Source organism: Chionomys nivalis, chromosome 4, assembly GCF_950005125.1.
Source record: "Chionomys nivalis chromosome 4, mChiNiv1.1, whole genome shotgun sequence".
Classification (NCBI taxonomy): domain Eukaryota; kingdom Metazoa; phylum Chordata; class Mammalia; order Rodentia; family Cricetidae; genus Chionomys; species Chionomys nivalis.
The window spans coordinates 20,749,376-20,766,491 of record NC_080089.1 but is presented as its reverse complement, the minus strand read 5'-3'; the positions used below and the strand labels follow the sequence as shown (position 1 = coordinate 20,766,491).

The 17,116-nt window shown below is 50.5% G+C and overlaps 2 protein-coding genes across 3 annotated transcripts; both read left to right on the top strand.

The window, feature by feature from the left end:
- Positions 1-366: 366 nt before the first annotated feature.
- Cdkn2d (cyclin dependent kinase inhibitor 2D) lies at positions 367-2,900 on the top strand. 2 transcript variants are annotated; one of them, XM_057768139.1, is made up of 3 exons: positions 367-434; positions 700-855; positions 2,152-2,900. In XM_057768139.1, the coding sequence occupies exons 2-3, from the start codon at positions 715-717 to the stop codon at positions 2,509-2,511; spliced, it is 501 nt and encodes a 166-aa protein (XP_057624122.1). In that variant the 5' UTR covers positions 367-434; positions 700-714; the 3' UTR covers positions 2,512-2,900. The 2 variants fall into 2 exon arrangements, with proteins under 2 accessions (XP_057624122.1, XP_057624121.1); XM_057768138.1 differs by lacking the exon at positions 367-434 and having other exon boundaries at positions 508-855.
- A 658-nt stretch (positions 2,901-3,558) lies between these two features.
- Positions 3,559-17,086, top strand: Kri1 (KRI1 homolog). Its single transcript, XM_057766798.1, has 19 exons — positions 3,559-3,666; positions 3,763-3,836; positions 4,955-5,060; positions 6,079-6,211; positions 10,546-10,600; positions 10,678-10,727; positions 10,876-10,972; positions 11,057-11,134; positions 11,642-11,772; positions 12,465-12,591; positions 12,697-12,792; positions 13,422-13,592; positions 14,369-14,444; positions 14,527-14,615; positions 14,822-14,948; positions 15,035-15,165; positions 15,541-15,605; positions 15,678-15,776; positions 16,760-17,086. The coding sequence occupies exons 1-19, from the start codon at positions 3,573-3,575 to the stop codon at positions 17,079-17,081; spliced, it is 2,121 nt and encodes a 706-aa protein (XP_057622781.1). The 5' UTR covers positions 3,559-3,572; the 3' UTR covers positions 17,082-17,086.
- The last annotated feature ends 30 nt before the right edge of the window (positions 17,087-17,116 follow it).

Below are 17,116 nucleotides of genomic sequence, written 5' to 3'. Positions count from 1 at the left end.
CCTGCCTCCATTCCTCCCGGAGGCGCTAAAGACCCAGCATCAGCCCGCGCTAGCCTGTCTCCAACTTCTTTCCTGGGGTCAGTTAAAGCTTCCCTCTCTTTCCCGCCCGTCGGGTTTGAAAAACCAAACACCCTGCGGTGGCGGGCAGCCCCACCGGTTGCCGCCCGCTGGCCAATCACGAGGCACACCACCTCTATGGGCGAGACAAACCTTCCCGGTAACGCACTCTGATTGGCTGTGTCCCCGGTGGGCGGGGCTTATGGAGGTCGGGCGCTGGGCAAACCGGCTCCCGCTACTGTGTTGCGAGTTCGTAAGAAAACAAGGGCGCTCTAGGCGGGGCGTGTGACGCGCTCCTCCGCCTGCTGACGGCTGACTACAGCGGCCGGTGAGAGCGGCTCGGAGCAGACCACGCCCGCCCAAGCCGAGGAGGGAGGGTGAGTCTGGGGAGACCCGGCCCAAGGGGCGGGCGCCCAAGGGCTGGGCGGGGTTCCTCGCCGCCTCTCACGGTGACAGGGGGAGGAGCCGGGTGCGAGAACCGGGTCGTACGGCACCGAAGGGTCTGCGGCCGGGGAGTCACCGTAGAGTAGGCCCCAGTGGCTCTGCAGCTCCCGGGAAGGGAAGCCCTAGTGTTCTGATCCAGCGCTTGCTGGTTCCTCAGCCTTGACCTGGACTGGGCTTGGGACTGGGTGGGTTTCACAGACCACCCGTGTCACGATGCTTCTGGAAGAAGTCCGTGTCGGCGACCGGCTGAGTGGCGCAGCGGCCCGTGGCGACGTGCTAGAGGTGCGCCGCCTCCTGCACCGGGAGATGGTGCATCCCGACGCTCTGAACCGCTTCGGCAAGACGGCCCTGCAGGTGAGGCCTGGCTGACAGCCCGCTCCCACACCGCATCCTTCCTAGTCTCCTGACCGGGGTTGGTGATCCCCTGAGCACCATTCCTTGTTTGCACCAGTGTTGGGTGGGGTGGTGCGGGCGGGGTGGGGGAGGGGATGACTTTTCAGCTCTTAAAGAATTCCTAGTCGTCAAGCCCAGAATCAGTTTCGCTGCAGACCTTTATTCCGCGGGTGGGTTGGGGTTCAGCTTCTTTTCATGCCAGTCTTTGGGGACAGCTCATTTCTTGGGACTTCTAAAAAGACATTCGATCTCAGAAAAGTAGGAGATAGCCATTTTTTTGTAGGAGTCCTTTTTAAGGGTCTCTGGTTATTTGGGGGTGAGGAGAAGTCTTCATTTCTGAAGGTGGTGTGGATTTTTTTTCAATCTTCTGAGTGTCCCAGTTACAAAAATTTCCTATTGCTTGAAGACTCCATAATGTGTGGTGGCATTTATGGGGGGTTCCTCTTCTACGTGGATGCTCATACGTTCTGAAGATCATGCCTATGTCTAAAGAAGTTCTCCCTGGACAAAGGGGACCCCTATTCCCTAGAGCATCTTTTTTCGCAAAAATTCTAAGTAGTTCTCAGAAGATGGGTGGAGTTGCATTACCTGGAGGGATTTAGCAGTTCTAGGATCTCCCATAGCCCTGTTCCTGAGAGAGGCTCCTGGTTCCTTGAGAGTTTTCTTTTTGTTGTTGTTTTTGTTGTTTGTTTTGCTTTTTTCGAGACAGTGTTCCTAAGGTAGCTTAGGAACCTGTCCTAGAATTTGCTCTGTAGACCAGACTGGTCTCGAACTCACAGAGATCCACCTGCATCTGCCTTCCAAGTACTGGGATTAAAGGCGTGCGCAACCACCGCCCAGCTACTTCAGAGTTTTTATCTTCACTTCCTTTCCCCATTCCCCTTCCTTTCTATTCTCTTTGTTTTTGTTTCTTCTTCATTACTTTTTATTATTATTATTATTTCTGAGAGGTCTCACTCTATATCAGGCTGGCTTTAAATTTGAGGCTAACCTATTTTGGGCCTTCCAAGTGCAGGGATTACAGGAGTGGTCCCATTGCCTGGCCCCTTAAAGTTTCATGAGAGTCACTTTTGTAGTTAGGGTCTTTTGTATCTTCAGTGAGTCTTGGGTGTGCGTGTTCCGGGTCCTAAACAGCTCCCTAGATGGGGGGGCCTGTCTTTCCTGGTATGTCCCTGTTCACTGAAGGATTCCTTCACTGGCACTCTGGATTTGTTTTCCAGTGGGAACCTCCTAACTTTCTGCTCCCTACCCCCATAGGTCATGATGTTTGGAAGTCCAGCAGTTGCTCTGGAACTCCTGAAGCAAGGCGCTAGCCCCAATGTCCAGGATGCCTCTGGTACCAGTCCAGTGCACGATGCAGCTCGCACCGGGTTCCTGGACACCTTGAAGGTCCTGGTGGAGCATGGTGCTGATGTCAATGCCCTGGACGGCACTGGTTCGCTCCCCATCCATCTGGCGATTCGAGAGGGCCATACCTCCGTGGTCAGCTTCCTAGCTCCCGAATCCGATCTCCATCACAGGGACGCTTCGGGTCTCACCCCCCTAGAGTTGGCCCGGCAGAGAGGGGCTCAGAACCTAATGGACATCCTGCAGAGGCACATGGTGATCCCAGTATGACCGGGGCCACTGTCTCCAGCCAGGGAGCCTCACTGGGTTAAGAGTCAACAAAAGGAGGAAAGAAACTTTCGCTCCTCACTCCTTCCATTGAAGAAAGGAGTGGGAGGAGCTGTCTGTGGTTTATTGGTGTTGGTTTCTTGAGTGAGTGTGTTTGGGGGACGTTTCTCTTTGTTTTTCTCATTCCGTTTGGTGTGTTTGACAGAGAAGGGGCTCCTACCGGCAACAGCCACCTAAACGGTTCAGTTTCGCTGCACCTGGCTGCAGAGACGTCAGGGCAGAGGTTTAAAGCCCTAGCCTCAGAGTGAGGTCATCACCTCCTGAACTCCTGGAAGCTGGTGACCTTGGCAGGCTGCGCACAGAGACCTGAAGTGTGAGCCACCTACTTTGGGCGTGGGGGGGGGGAGGGAAACATTTGGAATCAGTTAAAAGAATAGTGAGTGTTAATCTTTTTCTTGGAAGTTTGTTTTCCAGTCTGTTGTACAGAGTTTGAAATATATATATTTATTGCTTTATGGAAAGAAACTGTTTTGTGTGATCATTTAATGTTTTGCCTCATTACTTTAAGACTTAGGCATGATGACAGTTAGAATGACTTTTTGATTTGGGAGTCTGGGATGGGGTATTCGGAGTTTCAGGACGTGGGTGTGATGAAACTGGGGGGATGTCGTGGCTGTGGGAGTTGTGGGGCGAAGGGACGACACGGTCCTTCCCAGGGCGTCAGGGTAACTGAGCTGGGTGGGGCAGCTGTCGGGTGCTGTCGGAACGGAAGGGAGGCAGGAAACCGCGAGTGGAGAAAGGGGCCCCCAGATGTCAGCTGGGTGCCGGGAGCCGGCAGGGTGGAGGAGGGTGGGCGGTGGCTTGTGGCCTTTCCCCGCAGAGGCTTGGCCCGTGGGTGTGGCCTGCAAAGCAAAGGCCAACAGGATCCCGGAAGGGTCGGGGGTGGAGCAAGGTGCGTCGGTCGGGGACCTGCTCCTTAAAGAGACGTTCTCAGTGGGCGTGCCCAGAGGAGGTCACACCGGGAGGGGAGGTTGCGCGCGTGCGCACTAGGCCGCACAGCCGCCATGCCGGAGCCTCACGGTTCTGCGTCCCTGAGGGTGAACGAAGCTTTTGCCGCACGCTACAGCCGTTACCGGGAGCGTGAGGAACTGCAGCGGCGTGAGTGAGGGGCGCCTGCGCAGGCCGGGATGTGGGGCTCTGGGGGAGGGTGCATCAGGTGATGGTGGCTGCGGGGAACCCGTGTGTACCCTACAGTGAAGGATCGCTATGGGGATCCGGACGGCGGCGGCGACTCCAGCTCCGAGTCTGACTCCAGCGACGAGCATGTGGTAAGGTTCTACCACCAGGCTTCCCATCTTACCTAGATGTACTTGGGGCTTTCCCTGACCCGGCTGGGTTGTCTGGGAGCGTTCAAGACCCGCCTCCATCCTTTGAGTGACGGGCATTTCCCCCCAGCCCAGGAATCACCCTTGTTTCTGGAAGAGATTTCAAATCTCCCACCCACTGAGCTCTCGCTGGGGTGCTATATCCTAAGGGTGGATTTATCTTCTAACCCCTTGAGTGACAGATAGTCCCTTCCTAGTAGTCACTAAATCTTTCTGCTTTCTTTACTTGGCTTCAAGCCTCAAGCCTCGCACAGCACTACTTAGATACACAGAGGGAGTCTGGCCCTGCGCTCATAGGGTCACACATCCCAAGACCTGCATCCCAGTCCCTTGAGTAACAAGCAGCATTCTCCCTGTACCTAGGGAATTGCCAAATCCTCCCTGCTTCCCCAAAAGGACAGAGCCTTAATCACATAGGGGCTATGGGAACGATAGGACCCACACCCTAGATCCTTGAGTTACCAGCAGCACCCGCCCCATGCCTAGAAGACACCAAATCCTCACTACTTGACTCCAGGCCGCCCATCAATTTGCAGGAGGTAGCTTCCCCTAACTCAATAGAGTCCCAAGGCAGTTCCATGATACCTCCCCCATCCCTTAAGTGACAGCCAGTGCCTTACCCATCCCTAGGGATTGTCACATCTCCTGTGATATGACTTATCACTTTATCCTCCATCACAGATTGACCCCACATCTTGATTAGTGGTCCAACCCTTCTGTCCCCTAGGGACCACTCTTCCCATTCCCCATTTAGCAGCCCTGTCTGTCCACAGCAGCTTTAATCGTGACCTTCTAGTGGTCCACCCAAGAGCACTCCCAACGCACCTGCTCTGTTGCCCAGCCTGTCCTTTTCAGGACAGACCTCCTTGTCCTGCTCTTCCTTTACCCATTGTCCCAAGCCTCTTTCTGACCACATGTGCCCAGCACCATACCTGCCTCTCTTCATCTGGACTCCTCTTCCTCCCCCACGGGTCCCTGCTGTATCTGTCCTCCTCACCAGCCCCTCCTCTGCTGTGCCGGCCTTCCTTCTGAAGTCAGCTCCACTCCTTTTCCTGCTCTAGGAATTTGACCCCCAGCAGGAGAGAGACTTTTACAGGACTCTGTCCTTGCTGAAGAAAAAGGACCCCCGAATTTACCAGAAAGATGCTACCTTCTATCAGAGGACAGGTATGGAGGGGGCTGCTTCTCTAAGTACCAGAATGTTGATGGAATTCAATTGTTTTCCATCCTGAGTGAGGTGGCAGACACCACAGTGGTGGTGAATAGGCCATAATCCCATCACTGGGGAGGCAGAGGCAGACGGGTCTCTGTGATTTTGAGGTCAGCCTGCTCTATAGAGTGAGTCCAGGACAGCCAGGTTATACCGAGAAACCCTGTTTGAAAAAACCAAACAAAGCAAAGTGAGTGGATGCATTTGAGGAATGTCACTGGCAAGGTAACCTCTGGCATCCATGTGCACTTAAGAAAGCTATCTCTATGAATTTATAAGTCTAAAATACCAGGCCAGAAATGCTTGCTTGCTTGCTTATTTATTTATTTATTTATTTATTTATTTATTTATGGTCATTTCTCAAGCCAGGCAGTGGTGGTTCATACCTTTAATCCCAGTACTTGGGAGCAGAGGCAGGCAGAACTCCGTAAGTTTGAGGCCAGCCTGGTCTAAAAAGTGGGTTCTAAGACATCTTCAAAACTACAGAGAAACTCTGTCTCGAAAAACAAAAACAAAAACCAACAACAACAAAAAAAGGATCATTTCTCATGTAACCTAGACTAGCTTCTAACATTATGTAGCCAAGAATGTGAATGAACTTCTGATCCCCCTGCCTCCACCCTCCTGAATACTAGAATACTGAACAGGTGTGTGCCACATAACTGAAATTGAACAAAGAGCCTCGGACTTGATAGGCAAACACTATCAATTTAGCTATATCTGTATCTAAAGATTTTGTTTGGTTGATTGGTTTTTTTTCTTTTGTACATAGTGAGTTTTAGTTTAGCCTGGGCTACATTATACTCTGTCCCTGGAAAAATATAGAGTAGAATTAGGATGATTTACGATTTTAAAATTGGAAGTGACTGGCAGGGATTCAGAACTCATGTCTGCTCCCAGCCCTGCCCATGGGATTCTCTGCCTGGGGAAGAGGGCAGTTAGGGCAACAACAGGTATCTTTTCACTGGCCCACAGCCGAAACCTCGTCTTCAGAGAGTGAGGAGAAGCCAACAGCCTCGGGCAAGCAGAAGAAAGTCGGCAAGCAGAAGAAAGTCGAGCCCATGTACCTGAAGGACTACGAGAGGAAGGTCATCTTAGAGAAGGAGGGGTAAGGAGGCCCTCAGCCCACCTGTTAGCCGCCAGCTCTCTGGGGACCATGAGGTGTTTTGGGCTGGTTTTGCTGGTGGTGGGTTTTTGTTGTTGGTTGTGGTATTTTTTTGTTTTGTGACAGGGTTTCTCTGTGTATCCCTGGCTGCCTGGAACTCACTCTGTAGACCAGACTGGCCTCGAACTCAGAGATCCATCTGTTCCTTCCTCCTGAGTTCTGGGATTAGGCATGTGCCACTATATCTGATCTTTTTAACATTCTTTTTTTTTTTTTTGGTTTTTTGAGACAGGGTTTCTCTGTGGTTTTTGGAGCCTGTCCTGGAACTAGCTCTTGTAGACCAGGCTGGTCTTGAACTCACAGAGATCCACCTGCCTCTGCCTCCCGAGTGCTGGGATTAAAGGCGTGCGCCACCACCACCCGGCTCTTTTTAACATTCTTAATTTTATTTATTTATCATTCTTTTTAATTTTCTTTTTATTTTATGTGCATTGGTGTTTTGCCTAAATTTATGACTGTGTGAGGATGCCAGATCCCCTGGAATCGGAAGTATAGACAGTTGTGAGCCACCATGTGGGTGCTGGGAGTTGAATCAGGACCTCTGGAAAAGCAGCCAGTACTCTTAGCTTTTGAACCATCCCTCCAGCCCCCAATTTAACATTCCGAATTTACTTATTTTCCATAGTACATGTTCAAATTGGATAAATTCTGGAGTCTATTCTCCGCTTCCACCATGTGGGTGCCAGTGATCAGATCTCAAGTCTTCAGGTTTGGCATTAAAAGCCTTTACCTGAGCTGGGCAGTGATGGTGCGCACCTTTAATTCCAGCACTCAGGATGCAGAGGCAGGTGGATTTCCATCAGTTTGAGGCCAACCTGGTCTACAGAGTGAGTTCTAGGACAGCTAGGACTACACAGTGATATCCTGTCTCAAAAAACAAACAGGGCTGGAGAGATGGCTCAGAGGTTAAGAACACTCACTGACAGCTCTTCCAGAGGTCCTGAGTTCAATTCCTAGCAACTACATGGTGGCTCACAACCATCTATAATGAGATCTGATTCCCTGTTCTGGCATGCAGGCATACTTGGAGGCAGAATGTTATATACATAATAATAAATCTCTTTTAAAAAAATAAGCAAACAAAAAGCCTTCACCTGCTGAGCCATCTTGCCAGCTCTGTTTATTATTATTGTAGGGAGAAGAGTGGCTGGGCGCATGTGCTCATGCCACAGCATGTATATGGAGCTCAGAAGACAGCTCTGGTATCCATTCTCTCCTGCCTTTATATGGGTGGGTCCCAGTTCTCGAATTCAGGTCCTCTGGCTTGCATAGCTTGGGAGGCAGAGGCAGACTGATCTCTGCTAGTTTGATATCAGCCTGGTCTTCATACTAGACCAGCCAGAGCTACCTAGTGAGAGCCTGTCTGCAAAAAAGAGAGAAGAAAAGCCCAAGACTACATAGTAAGGGGAATCCTTTGGAGCAGAACCTCAGTGTTCTGCCCTCAGTCTTAGGCCCCTCCCACCAGGAGCTCAGAGCAGTTCCACACCACATGGGGACAGAGACAGTAGGGCCACTGAGAATATATATGTAGGTCTGTGTACTGCTAAACCCATTGCAATTAGAAATCACTGAAGATTGAGGCCAAACATGGAGATGCTCAACTCTAAGAACTCAAGAGATAAAAGTAGGAAGATGGAGGGGGCTCAAGAGCTGGCTCAGTGGTTAAGAGTACTGAATTATCTTCCAGGGGATCTAGGTTCAGTTCCCAGAACCCATATGGCAGCAGCTCCAGCTGTTTCTAACTCTAGTTCCAGGGGACCCAACATCCTCACATAGACATACATGTAGGTAAAACACCAATGCATGTGGAATAAAAAAGTAAAAAATAAATAAAAACTTAGAGCCAGGCTGTGGGGCTGCACGCCTTTAATCCCAGCACTTGGGAGTCAGAGGCAGATGGATCTGTTGAGTTTGAGGCCATCCTGGTCTCCATAGTGAATTCCAGGATAGCCAGAGGAATACGAGAAGAGAAACCTTGTCTTTAACACACACACACACACACACACACACACACACAAGAAAAAAACAACAACAACAAAAAGAAAGTAGGAGTCTGGGCCAGCCTCCACTATGTGGTGGCCTGTGGGAGGATTAGCAGGTAATGGTGCTTCAGTCCCTGAACTGACTCCCACATGCACATGTGGCATGCATACATACACACATAAACACAATAAATAAATTGAAATTAAAATTTTTTTTTTATTGAAAAAAAAAATTTTCCGCCTCCTCCCCGCCTCCCATTTCCCTCCCCCTCCTCCCGCCCCTGAAATTAAAATTTTTATCTTAGGCTAGAGAGATGGTCTTTTTTGTTTTGTTTTGTTTTGAGACAGGGTTTCTCTGTAGCTTTGGAGCCTGTCCTAGACCTAGCTCTTGTAGACCAAGCTAGCTTCGAACTCACAGAGATCCTCCTGCCTCTGCCTCCCAAGTGCTGGGATTAAAGGCGTGTGCCACCACCTCCCAGCTAAGAGAAGGTCTTTTTTCAAGAAGACCAGGATTTGCTTCCTAATCCTCAGGCCAAGCAGCTCACAACCGTCTATGACTCTGGCACTAGGGGATCCTCCACTTTTGTCCTTCCCAAGTACTGCACTTCCATGCACAACCCCACCAGACACACACACACATGATGAAAGGAGCAACATTTTTAATGTTTTTCAAAATTGGAGAGATGACCCAGCAATTACGAGTGCTTTTTGTTCCCGAAAGTGTTGGTGCACACCTTTAATTCTAGCACTCAGGAGGCAGAGGCGGGTGGATCTCTTGAGTTTGAGGTTAGCTTGGTCTGTAGAGCGAGTTCTAGGACAGCCAGAGCTACAGAGAGAGATCCTTTGGGGTGAGGGGAGTGAGGAGTGTTTGCTGTTATTCCAGAGGACACGAGTTCAATTCCCAGCATCCAAATCAGGCAGCTACCACTTGTCTGTAGTTCCAGGTCCAGGGGATCCAACACCCTCTTCTTACCTGTACAGGCATCCACACACATGTAGCATATAAACACATGCACATATACATAAGTAATATTAAAAAACACGAGGGTCGGTGCTCAGCTGTAAAGAGCACTGACTGACTGCTTCAGAGGACCTGGGTTCAATTCCCAGCACCCACATGGCAACTAACAACTGTCTGTAACTCCAAGATCTAACACCCTCGCACAGACATACATGCAGGCAAAGCACCAATGTACGTTAAAAAAAAAAAGAAGAAGAAGAAATAATTTAAAAAATACGAGGGGCTGAAGAGATGGCTCAGTGGTTAAGAGCATTGCCTGCTCTTCCAAAGGTTCTGAGTTCAATTCCCAGTATCCACATGGTGGCTCACAACCATCTGTAATGTAATGAGGTCTGGTGCTCTCTTCTGGCCTGCAGGCATACATGTAGACAGAATATTGTATACATAATAAATAAATATTTTAAAAAAATACAAGGGTCAGGGGCATAGGCCTCAGTGGACTGCTTTGTCTTCCATGTGCAAAACTATTGGTTTGCTCCTCACTTTGTTTAAATAAAGAGGAAATAAAAGAAAAGGAAAATATTGTGAAGTAAAAATGCATTTATAGCTGAAGAGTTCTAGCCAGTCTGTGGAACACATACCTCTAACCCCAGCACTCAAGAGACAGGAGCAGGAGAGTTGTCATAAGTTTGAGGTCAGACTAGTCAGGTAGCCAGTTACAGACCAGGTAAAACTAGATGCTAAAACCCTGCCTTGGGAGCAAGGGTGGGGTAGACTAAATGACCCTGGGTTAGAACACTTACCATTAAAGCTAGAGGACTTTGTTCAGATCCCTAGCAGCCATGTTAAATGTTGGGCATGGCCAAGCATGTATCTGTCACCCCTATGGATTGCAGGAGCTTGGTGGAACAAGCCTCGCTGCAGCAGTGAGCAATGAGAAAGGCTGTCTCAGAATAACAGTGGAGGAGGGCTGGGTGTGGTTGCACAGCCCTTCAATCACAGCGCTCTGGAAGTAGAGGTAGGGGACTGTCAGCTCTAGGCTACTGTGGTCTACATAGTGAGTTCTAGGCCAGTCAAGACTACTTTTGTCTTTTATGGCTCTCTATTTTTTTCTATTGTTTTTGACACAGCCTCTGCAGCTATGTACATGCAATGTACCTACACATACGCACGCACGCACATTACATACATACACTCACTTATAAAAGATTTCTTTGGGAAAAGGAGATACTAAGTAGACATCAGTGCCTAGTAAAGCCATTGTGAAGTCAAGACATCGTTGAGCTCCCGTGCCTGAGCACTGCATGCTAAAGTCTGTATGGTTCTCTGCACAGCAAGTATGTTGACGAGGACAACTCGGATGGGGAGACTTTTGACCAGAGGCTCAAGGTGGGTAGAAAAATGGCTGGCCAGGGGCTTGAGGGCTCATAACTGGCTTGAGACCCACATCAATTCCTCTTCTGCAGGAAACATCCTCGAAGAGCTACGTAGAAGAACAAAAGCAACTGAAGGAAAGGTGAGCTTGGGTTGGGGTTGGTGGCAACGGGCGCAGGAACTAAGTGGGGACAGGACAGCTGCTGCAGTGCCCGCAGCTTACATCCACAGGGTCAGAGCTCAGGGCTGGTCGTGCACCAGTGCTGAAGTCTCTTCCATGGCGTGTGTAGCTTCCGAGCTTTCGTGGAGGACAGCAGTGATGAGGACAGCGCTGGGGAAGGTGGCTCTGGTTTGCTGCGGAAACACACTAAGAGTAGGGAAGAAAAGGTTAGTGCCTGGGACCTGCTGGGACGCCTGGACTGGAGACGGGGCAGCTGGACTCACGAGGAGCTCACTGCTGGCTTTCCACAGGCCCAGGAGGAAGTAGACTACGTTGAGTGGCTAAAGGGCCAAAAGGAGATCCACAGCTCTGAGACCTTGAAAGAACTGGTGAGTCTTCAGATGTGGTCCCCACGGCCGAATTACCTGGTACAGCTTTGTCTCACCCTCCACTTCCAGGTACCCAAGGACACTTGAGGGACTGGGGTGTGGCTCAGTGGTAGAGCATCTTCCCTGAACCCTCCAGTGAGCAGCTGGTCATGGCTCAAGGGTAGTGCCTACCTAGCATGCACAAGCCCCTGGGTTCCGTCCCCAGCACCAAAAACAATTGGTTGAGGATAAACATGAACGATTTCTGTGCTTCAGTTTCTCAGTGAATAAAATGAGGCAAATACAGGCCAGGTGTGGTTGGCCACATCTGTAATATCAGTGCTCAAGAGGCTAAGACAGGATTGCAGTTAGTGCAAAATCAGCCTGTGCTACACAGCACGACTTGATCCCAAAACGGGAAAAGGCACAGAATGGTGCTACTCTATCTGCTCTAGGTCAACTATGAAATTACAATTCTTGAGGTTCCTCCCCAAGGTACTGAGCTTGTTACACCCTCTCTCCCCATAGACACACCTCAAGGAATACTGGAACAGCCCAGAACTGGATGAGGGGGAACAATTCCTGAGGGATTATATTCTCAACAAACGATACGAAGAGGAGGAAGAGGAGGAGGAAGAAGAAGAAGAAATGGAGGACGGGTGAGTAGCCACCTCCTCTTCCCAGCGTGTTACTCAGTTACTCTCCGGCATCCAGGCCAGGCAACAATGGGCACTGAGCTTGGGTTTTGTTTTTTTGGTTTGTTTTTTGAGAGGTTTCTCTGTGTAGCCCTGGCTATTCTGGAGCTCGATCTGTAGATCAGGCTAGCCTCAAACTCACAGAGATCCGCCTGTATCTGCCTCCCAACTGCTGGGGTAAAAGGTGTGCATCACCAACTGCCTGTTTTTTTTTTTTTTTTTTTTTTTTTTATTTATTTATTATGTATACAATGTTCTGTCTGCATGTATACCTGCCCGCCAGAAGAGAGCACCAGATCTCATAGCCACCATGTGGTTGCTGGGAATTGAACTCAAGACCTCTGGAAGAGCAGCCAGTGCTCTTAACCTCTGAGCCATCTCTCCAGCCCCTGGCTTTTTTTTTAAATTATTATTTCTAAATTTCTTCATTACATTTATGTGTTTGCAGGGGTGGGGCTTCACTCGTGGGAGTCAGTTCCCTCCTTCTACTGTGTGGTCCCATCAGACGGAACTCAGGCTCTAGGGCGTCAGCACACACCTGCTAAACCAGCTGACCAGCCCGTTCATTGTAGAGTTCTTGTGGGGATAATACAAGCTGGTGTCTGACCCGGGATCTTTGGTGTTCCTGAGCCTTATAACTCCGTCATGTCCTTCAGGGTTCCCGGACCCCCAGTCCAGCTGGCAGTGGACGACTCCTCGGATGAAGGGGAGCTATTCCTGAAGAAGCAGGAAGACTTTGAACACAAGTACAACTTCCGCTTTGAGGAGCCTGACTCAGCCTCGGTGTGTGCCAAGGCCTGGGTCAGGGAGGACACGGCTGCCCAAGGGTCTGGAGCTTCAGCCCCATATGATCTCTGAAGTCCCTCTGGGCTCCTCTCCTGCCCACAGGTCAAGACGTACCCACGTAGCATTGCATCATCTGTGCGTCGCAAGGATGAGCGCAGGAAGGAGAAGAGGGAAGAGACTAGGGAGCGGAAGAAGAGGGTGAGTGTGGCTAGTTGTGGCAGTGCGTGCCAGAGATTCCCAGCCCTCCAGAGCTAAGGCACAGATACTGAAAATTTTGGGCCTGCCCCAGCTAAGTCGAGAGTTCAAGGCCAACCTGGGGAACAAAATTACAGAAGAAAAAGAAGGTGGTAGTGCATACCTTTAATCCCAACACTCAGGAGGCAGAAGCAGGAGAATCTCTTGAGTTTTAGGTCATGATGGGCTATGTCAAAATAATAATAAAATAAATAGTAAAACTAAGCTGGCATGGTGCTAGTCACCTGTATTGCCAGTACTGGGAGGCAGAGGCAGGGCACCACAAGCTCAAGGTCAGCCTGGTCTACAGAAAGAGTTCTATGCCATCTTCAGCTACTCAGTGGCTAGAACACTAGTGTGTGCAAAGCATTGGCTTTCGCCTAAGCACTGAAGGGATCCCTGCAAGAACCAGGCATAGCAGACAATGCCTGTCTTCTCAGAGCTCAGGACCTGGAGGCAGGAGTATCCCTAGTTAAAGGTCAGCCTGAGCTTCCTGAGAGCCTGTCTCAAAGAAAATGGGAAAGTGCTTGTATTGGGAGGCCCCGTCTGCAAGGTTCTGCCTCTCAGGAATGCTGAGCTTCTTTGTCCCACAGGAGAAGGCCAGGAAGCAGGAGGAGCTGAAACAGTTAAAGAACCTAAAAAGGAAGGAGATTCTGGCCAAGCTGGAGAAGCTGCGGCAGGTCACTGGCAACGAGACACTGGGCCTTGAGGAACAGGACCTGGAGGATGACTTTGACCCTGCCCAGCATGACCAGCTCATGCAGGTATGCTCGGGAACTTGTTAGTGGGACCAGAGGTCACCTCCTGGCTATGTGCTCTCAAGAAATGATTTGACCTCTCAGGACCTTTCCCTTGCTTTAATGTAAGGCCTACTGGAGCAATGCCTTGGACCAAGGAAAGGACTGGAAGGGCTGGCCCTAGAGGAATGGTGGGCTACATACAAGGCTCCTGCATGACTTCAGGGCCTGCCTGGGATACATAGTGGACTGGCTACATAAAATCTGGAGAGGGGTCAGCATGTGAAGGGAGGGGCATGGTTCAGTGGTAGAAACCTGCCTACAGTCTCCCAGTGAGGGTCTGGGGCATGATTATGGTAGAGCAATTCCATCCCTAGCTTTGGGTTCTAGCCCCAAGTGCCAAAAAAATTGAGGTGTGGGGAAAAAACCCACCCAAACTAATGAATGACCCAGGTTAGCGCATGGCACGTGCAGTCAGCTGTTTTCTTAGTGACTGTGGGGCTGGGAGGCTATAACTCAGCCACCACCTGTTGGCTATCAGGAGCGCTCCAAACTGTACACTAGATACAGAAAATAGTCACAGTTCTGTCAGTCTGACGTCGTGCACTCAGGAGGTGGGGCAAGTGGATCACAGTGTCAAGGCTAGCCTCTACTACGTAGTGAGTTTAGGCCAGCCTGGCCTACATGAAACCCTGTCTCCTAAAACCAAACAGTAGACTGGTGAGCTATGCTAGCATTGGCATGGAGAAGCTGAGCTGCAAGTGTGCGGATTCTGCTGTCTTAGGCCTGGCTTTTCCTTGCAGAAATGCTTTGGAGATGCCTTCTATGGCACGGCGGAGGAAGAGAAGCCACAGTTTGAGGAAGAAGAAGGCCTCGAAGGTGCGTGTCCTTACAAAGCTGGGGACCAGGGCTCAGGTGTGTAACCTATGTGCTGTCCTTACTCTGCCTTCTGTGGAACCAGATGACTGGAACTGGGACACATGGGGCGGACCTGAAGAAGACGGAGGCTGGAGTCAGCAGGGGCTGCACTGTGAGGACCCTGACTTTAATGTAAGTACCACTGATCTGAGGTCCAAGTAGGGTGCAGTTGGCAGAGCAGATTTCCATGACCCAAGCTCCATCCCAGCCTCTGAGATGGAGCTCAAGGCTTGGCTGCACAGCATGTTTGAGGCCTGCATGGGCTGTGAGACCTTAAGGACAGTGAGTGTCCAGAGGGTGTTTAGGACTGGCCTGATTTGACCAGCACTTCCTGACAGATGGACGCTGACTATGACCCCAGACAACCTCGGAAGAAGCTTCGTGAGGCCCCCTCCACAGGCAAGAAGAAGCGCAAGTCCCCCTTTGCAGCTGCAGTGGGGCAGCAGAAACCCATGTTTGACCCTGGTAAGGTACAAGGCATGATGGGCAGCATGGGAGCATGGCTCCCAGGGCCTTGAACATGCAACACCCTGGCTGTATCTCCTGAGCAGGGGACAAGACCTTTGAGGAGTACCTGGATGAGTACTACCGGCTGGACTATGAGGACATCATCGACGACATGCCTTGTCGCTTCAAGTACCGCACTGTGGTGCCCTGTGACTTTGGGCTCAGCACCGAGGAGGTTAGAACCAGGGCTGGCAGGGAAAGTAGAGAAGCCCAGAGAATGGGAGGTGAATATTCACTGTGGAGAGGCAAGGTCTGGACTTCAACTAAGAAGAGTTAAATAGTGCTAATGTAGGCCAGCATTAGAGAGGGTGAGGTGGGTAGGGCTCTACGGTGAATTACAAGCTAGCCTGAGCTGTGCAATGACTTTCAAAAAAAGAGCCGGCATGGTGGTACAAGCAGGAGAATCAGGAAATCCAAGGCCAGCTTGAGCTACATGAGACCCTGCCTCAAAAACAGGAAAAACACTAAACTCAGTTGTCCCCAACTCTGAGTGACTGAGGCTTGAGGCTGGCCCCAGAACCACACAGCAGACGCCTTCTTCCTCATGCAGATCCTTGCAGCTGATGACAAGGAACTGAACCGCTGGTGTTCCCTAAAGAAGACCTGCATGTACAGGTGACAGCAGGGGAATGGGGATGGGGGGAGCCCGCAAGTCTGCACAGCTTCTGGAACACCCCTGACCCACAGGTCAGAGCAGGAAGAGATGCAGGAGAAGCGGGCGTACAGCCAGAAGGCCCAGAACTTGTGGAAGAAGAGACAGATCTTCAAATCACTGTGCCAGGAAGAGTAAGCACGGGCCTGGGGAGGATGGTAGCAGCAGGGCCAGCTGACACCCAGCTGTGGCATCTTTAGACCAGTTACTGTTCTTCTCAGTAAGGTCACTTTATGGCTCAAAGGCTGAGCTCATGCATGACACACTCAGAATAAGGATCAGTGGACCTGGACACGTGGTACACACCTGCAGTCCTAGCACTAGGGAGGCAAAGGCAGGGTTTATGAGTTTGAAGCAAGCCCGACTCCACCGCAACAGCTTGTCATTATGGGGTGAAGACTGTGCTTATTTCATTAAAGACTGGCTGTCTTTGGCATTCCCTATGCAGACCAGGATGGTCTCCCTCTGCCTCACAAGGCTAGGATTGGAGGTGTATGCCACCACATCTGGTGAGACTGCTTAGCATGATTCAAGTTCCGAGTTTCATCCAAAGCCTGAACAGAGTAATTCTTAGAAGTACCTTACAGGCTTGTTAGCTGTTGTAAGGATGATTGTCGTTCCTTACTATAAACTCAGTTGAGACACACTCTTACCGTACTTAAGTTACAAGGAGCTGACTAACAAATGGCTTCAGCTAGTCCAGCTAATTTGTAGCTGTCATATTTATGACAGTTGTCTCAGGAAGCTGAGGCCATCGGGGTCCATAGTGAGACTATGGGCTGGGGCAGGGTTACCTGACAGTAGAAAGCCCTGGGCTCTATCCCAGCACTGTATAAACCAGAAGGATCTGAGTTCAAGGCCAGTGGTGGTCTACAGTAGTGAGCTCTGGGACAGCCAGAGCTATCTATATTAGTGAGATGGACTCAACACTTCACCCCTATCCCCCCCCCCCCAAAAAAAAGCAAAGCAGGATCAGAAGTTAAAGGGCATCTTTCAGTATGCAGAGTTTGAGGCTAGCCTGGCTTATACGAGACCCGCCTCAAACAATGAAAAAGTGGGGGATCATTGCCTGTTTTGAACAGCAAGCTGACCTGAACTTTGACTTTTTCTCCTATAGGACACACATGCCCACAGAAGCCACAGGGAAGTCACGGGGCAAGGCCAACCCACAGGAACAGCTACCCATGCCTGATGGAACCTGTGGGAAGAGGCTCCAGTCTGAGAGCCAGGTAGCCAAGGAGTTGGCACACACAGCCAGCCCAGAGAAGCCAGCTTCCCAGAGGCAGAAGAACAAGAAGGCCAGGCTGTTGGGCCCCACGGTGACACTTGGAGGTCACAAGTTCAGCCGACAGAGATTGCAGGCCTTTGGTCTCAACCCCAAAAGGCTGCACTTCCGCCAGTTGGGTCGCCAAAGGAGGAAACAGCAGAGCCACCCGTGAGGGCCACAGGTTACCTCCACAACCAAGTTGTTGGC

Bases quoted from the DNA above. Each gene is read 5' to 3' on its own strand.
- Cdkn2d (XM_057768139.1), top strand. From the start codon at position 715: ATGCTTCTGGAAGAAGTCCGTGTCGGCGACCGGCTGAGTGGCGCAGCG. The intron at 856-2,151 runs GTGAGGCCTGGC...CTACCCCCATAG, and splicing joins TCGGCAAGACGGCCCTGCAG to GTCATGATGTTTGGAAGTCC.
- Kri1 (XM_057766798.1), top strand. From the start codon at position 3,573: ATGCCGGAGCCTCACGGTTCTGCGTCCCTGAGGGTGAACGAAGCTTTT. The intron at 10,728-10,875 runs GTGAGCTTGGGT...TGGCGTGTGTAG, and splicing joins CAAAAGCAACTGAAGGAAAG to CTTCCGAGCTTTCGTGGAGG. The intron at 15,166-15,540 runs GTTAGAACCAGG...TTCCTCATGCAG, and splicing joins TTGGGCTCAGCACCGAGGAG to ATCCTTGCAGCTGATGACAA.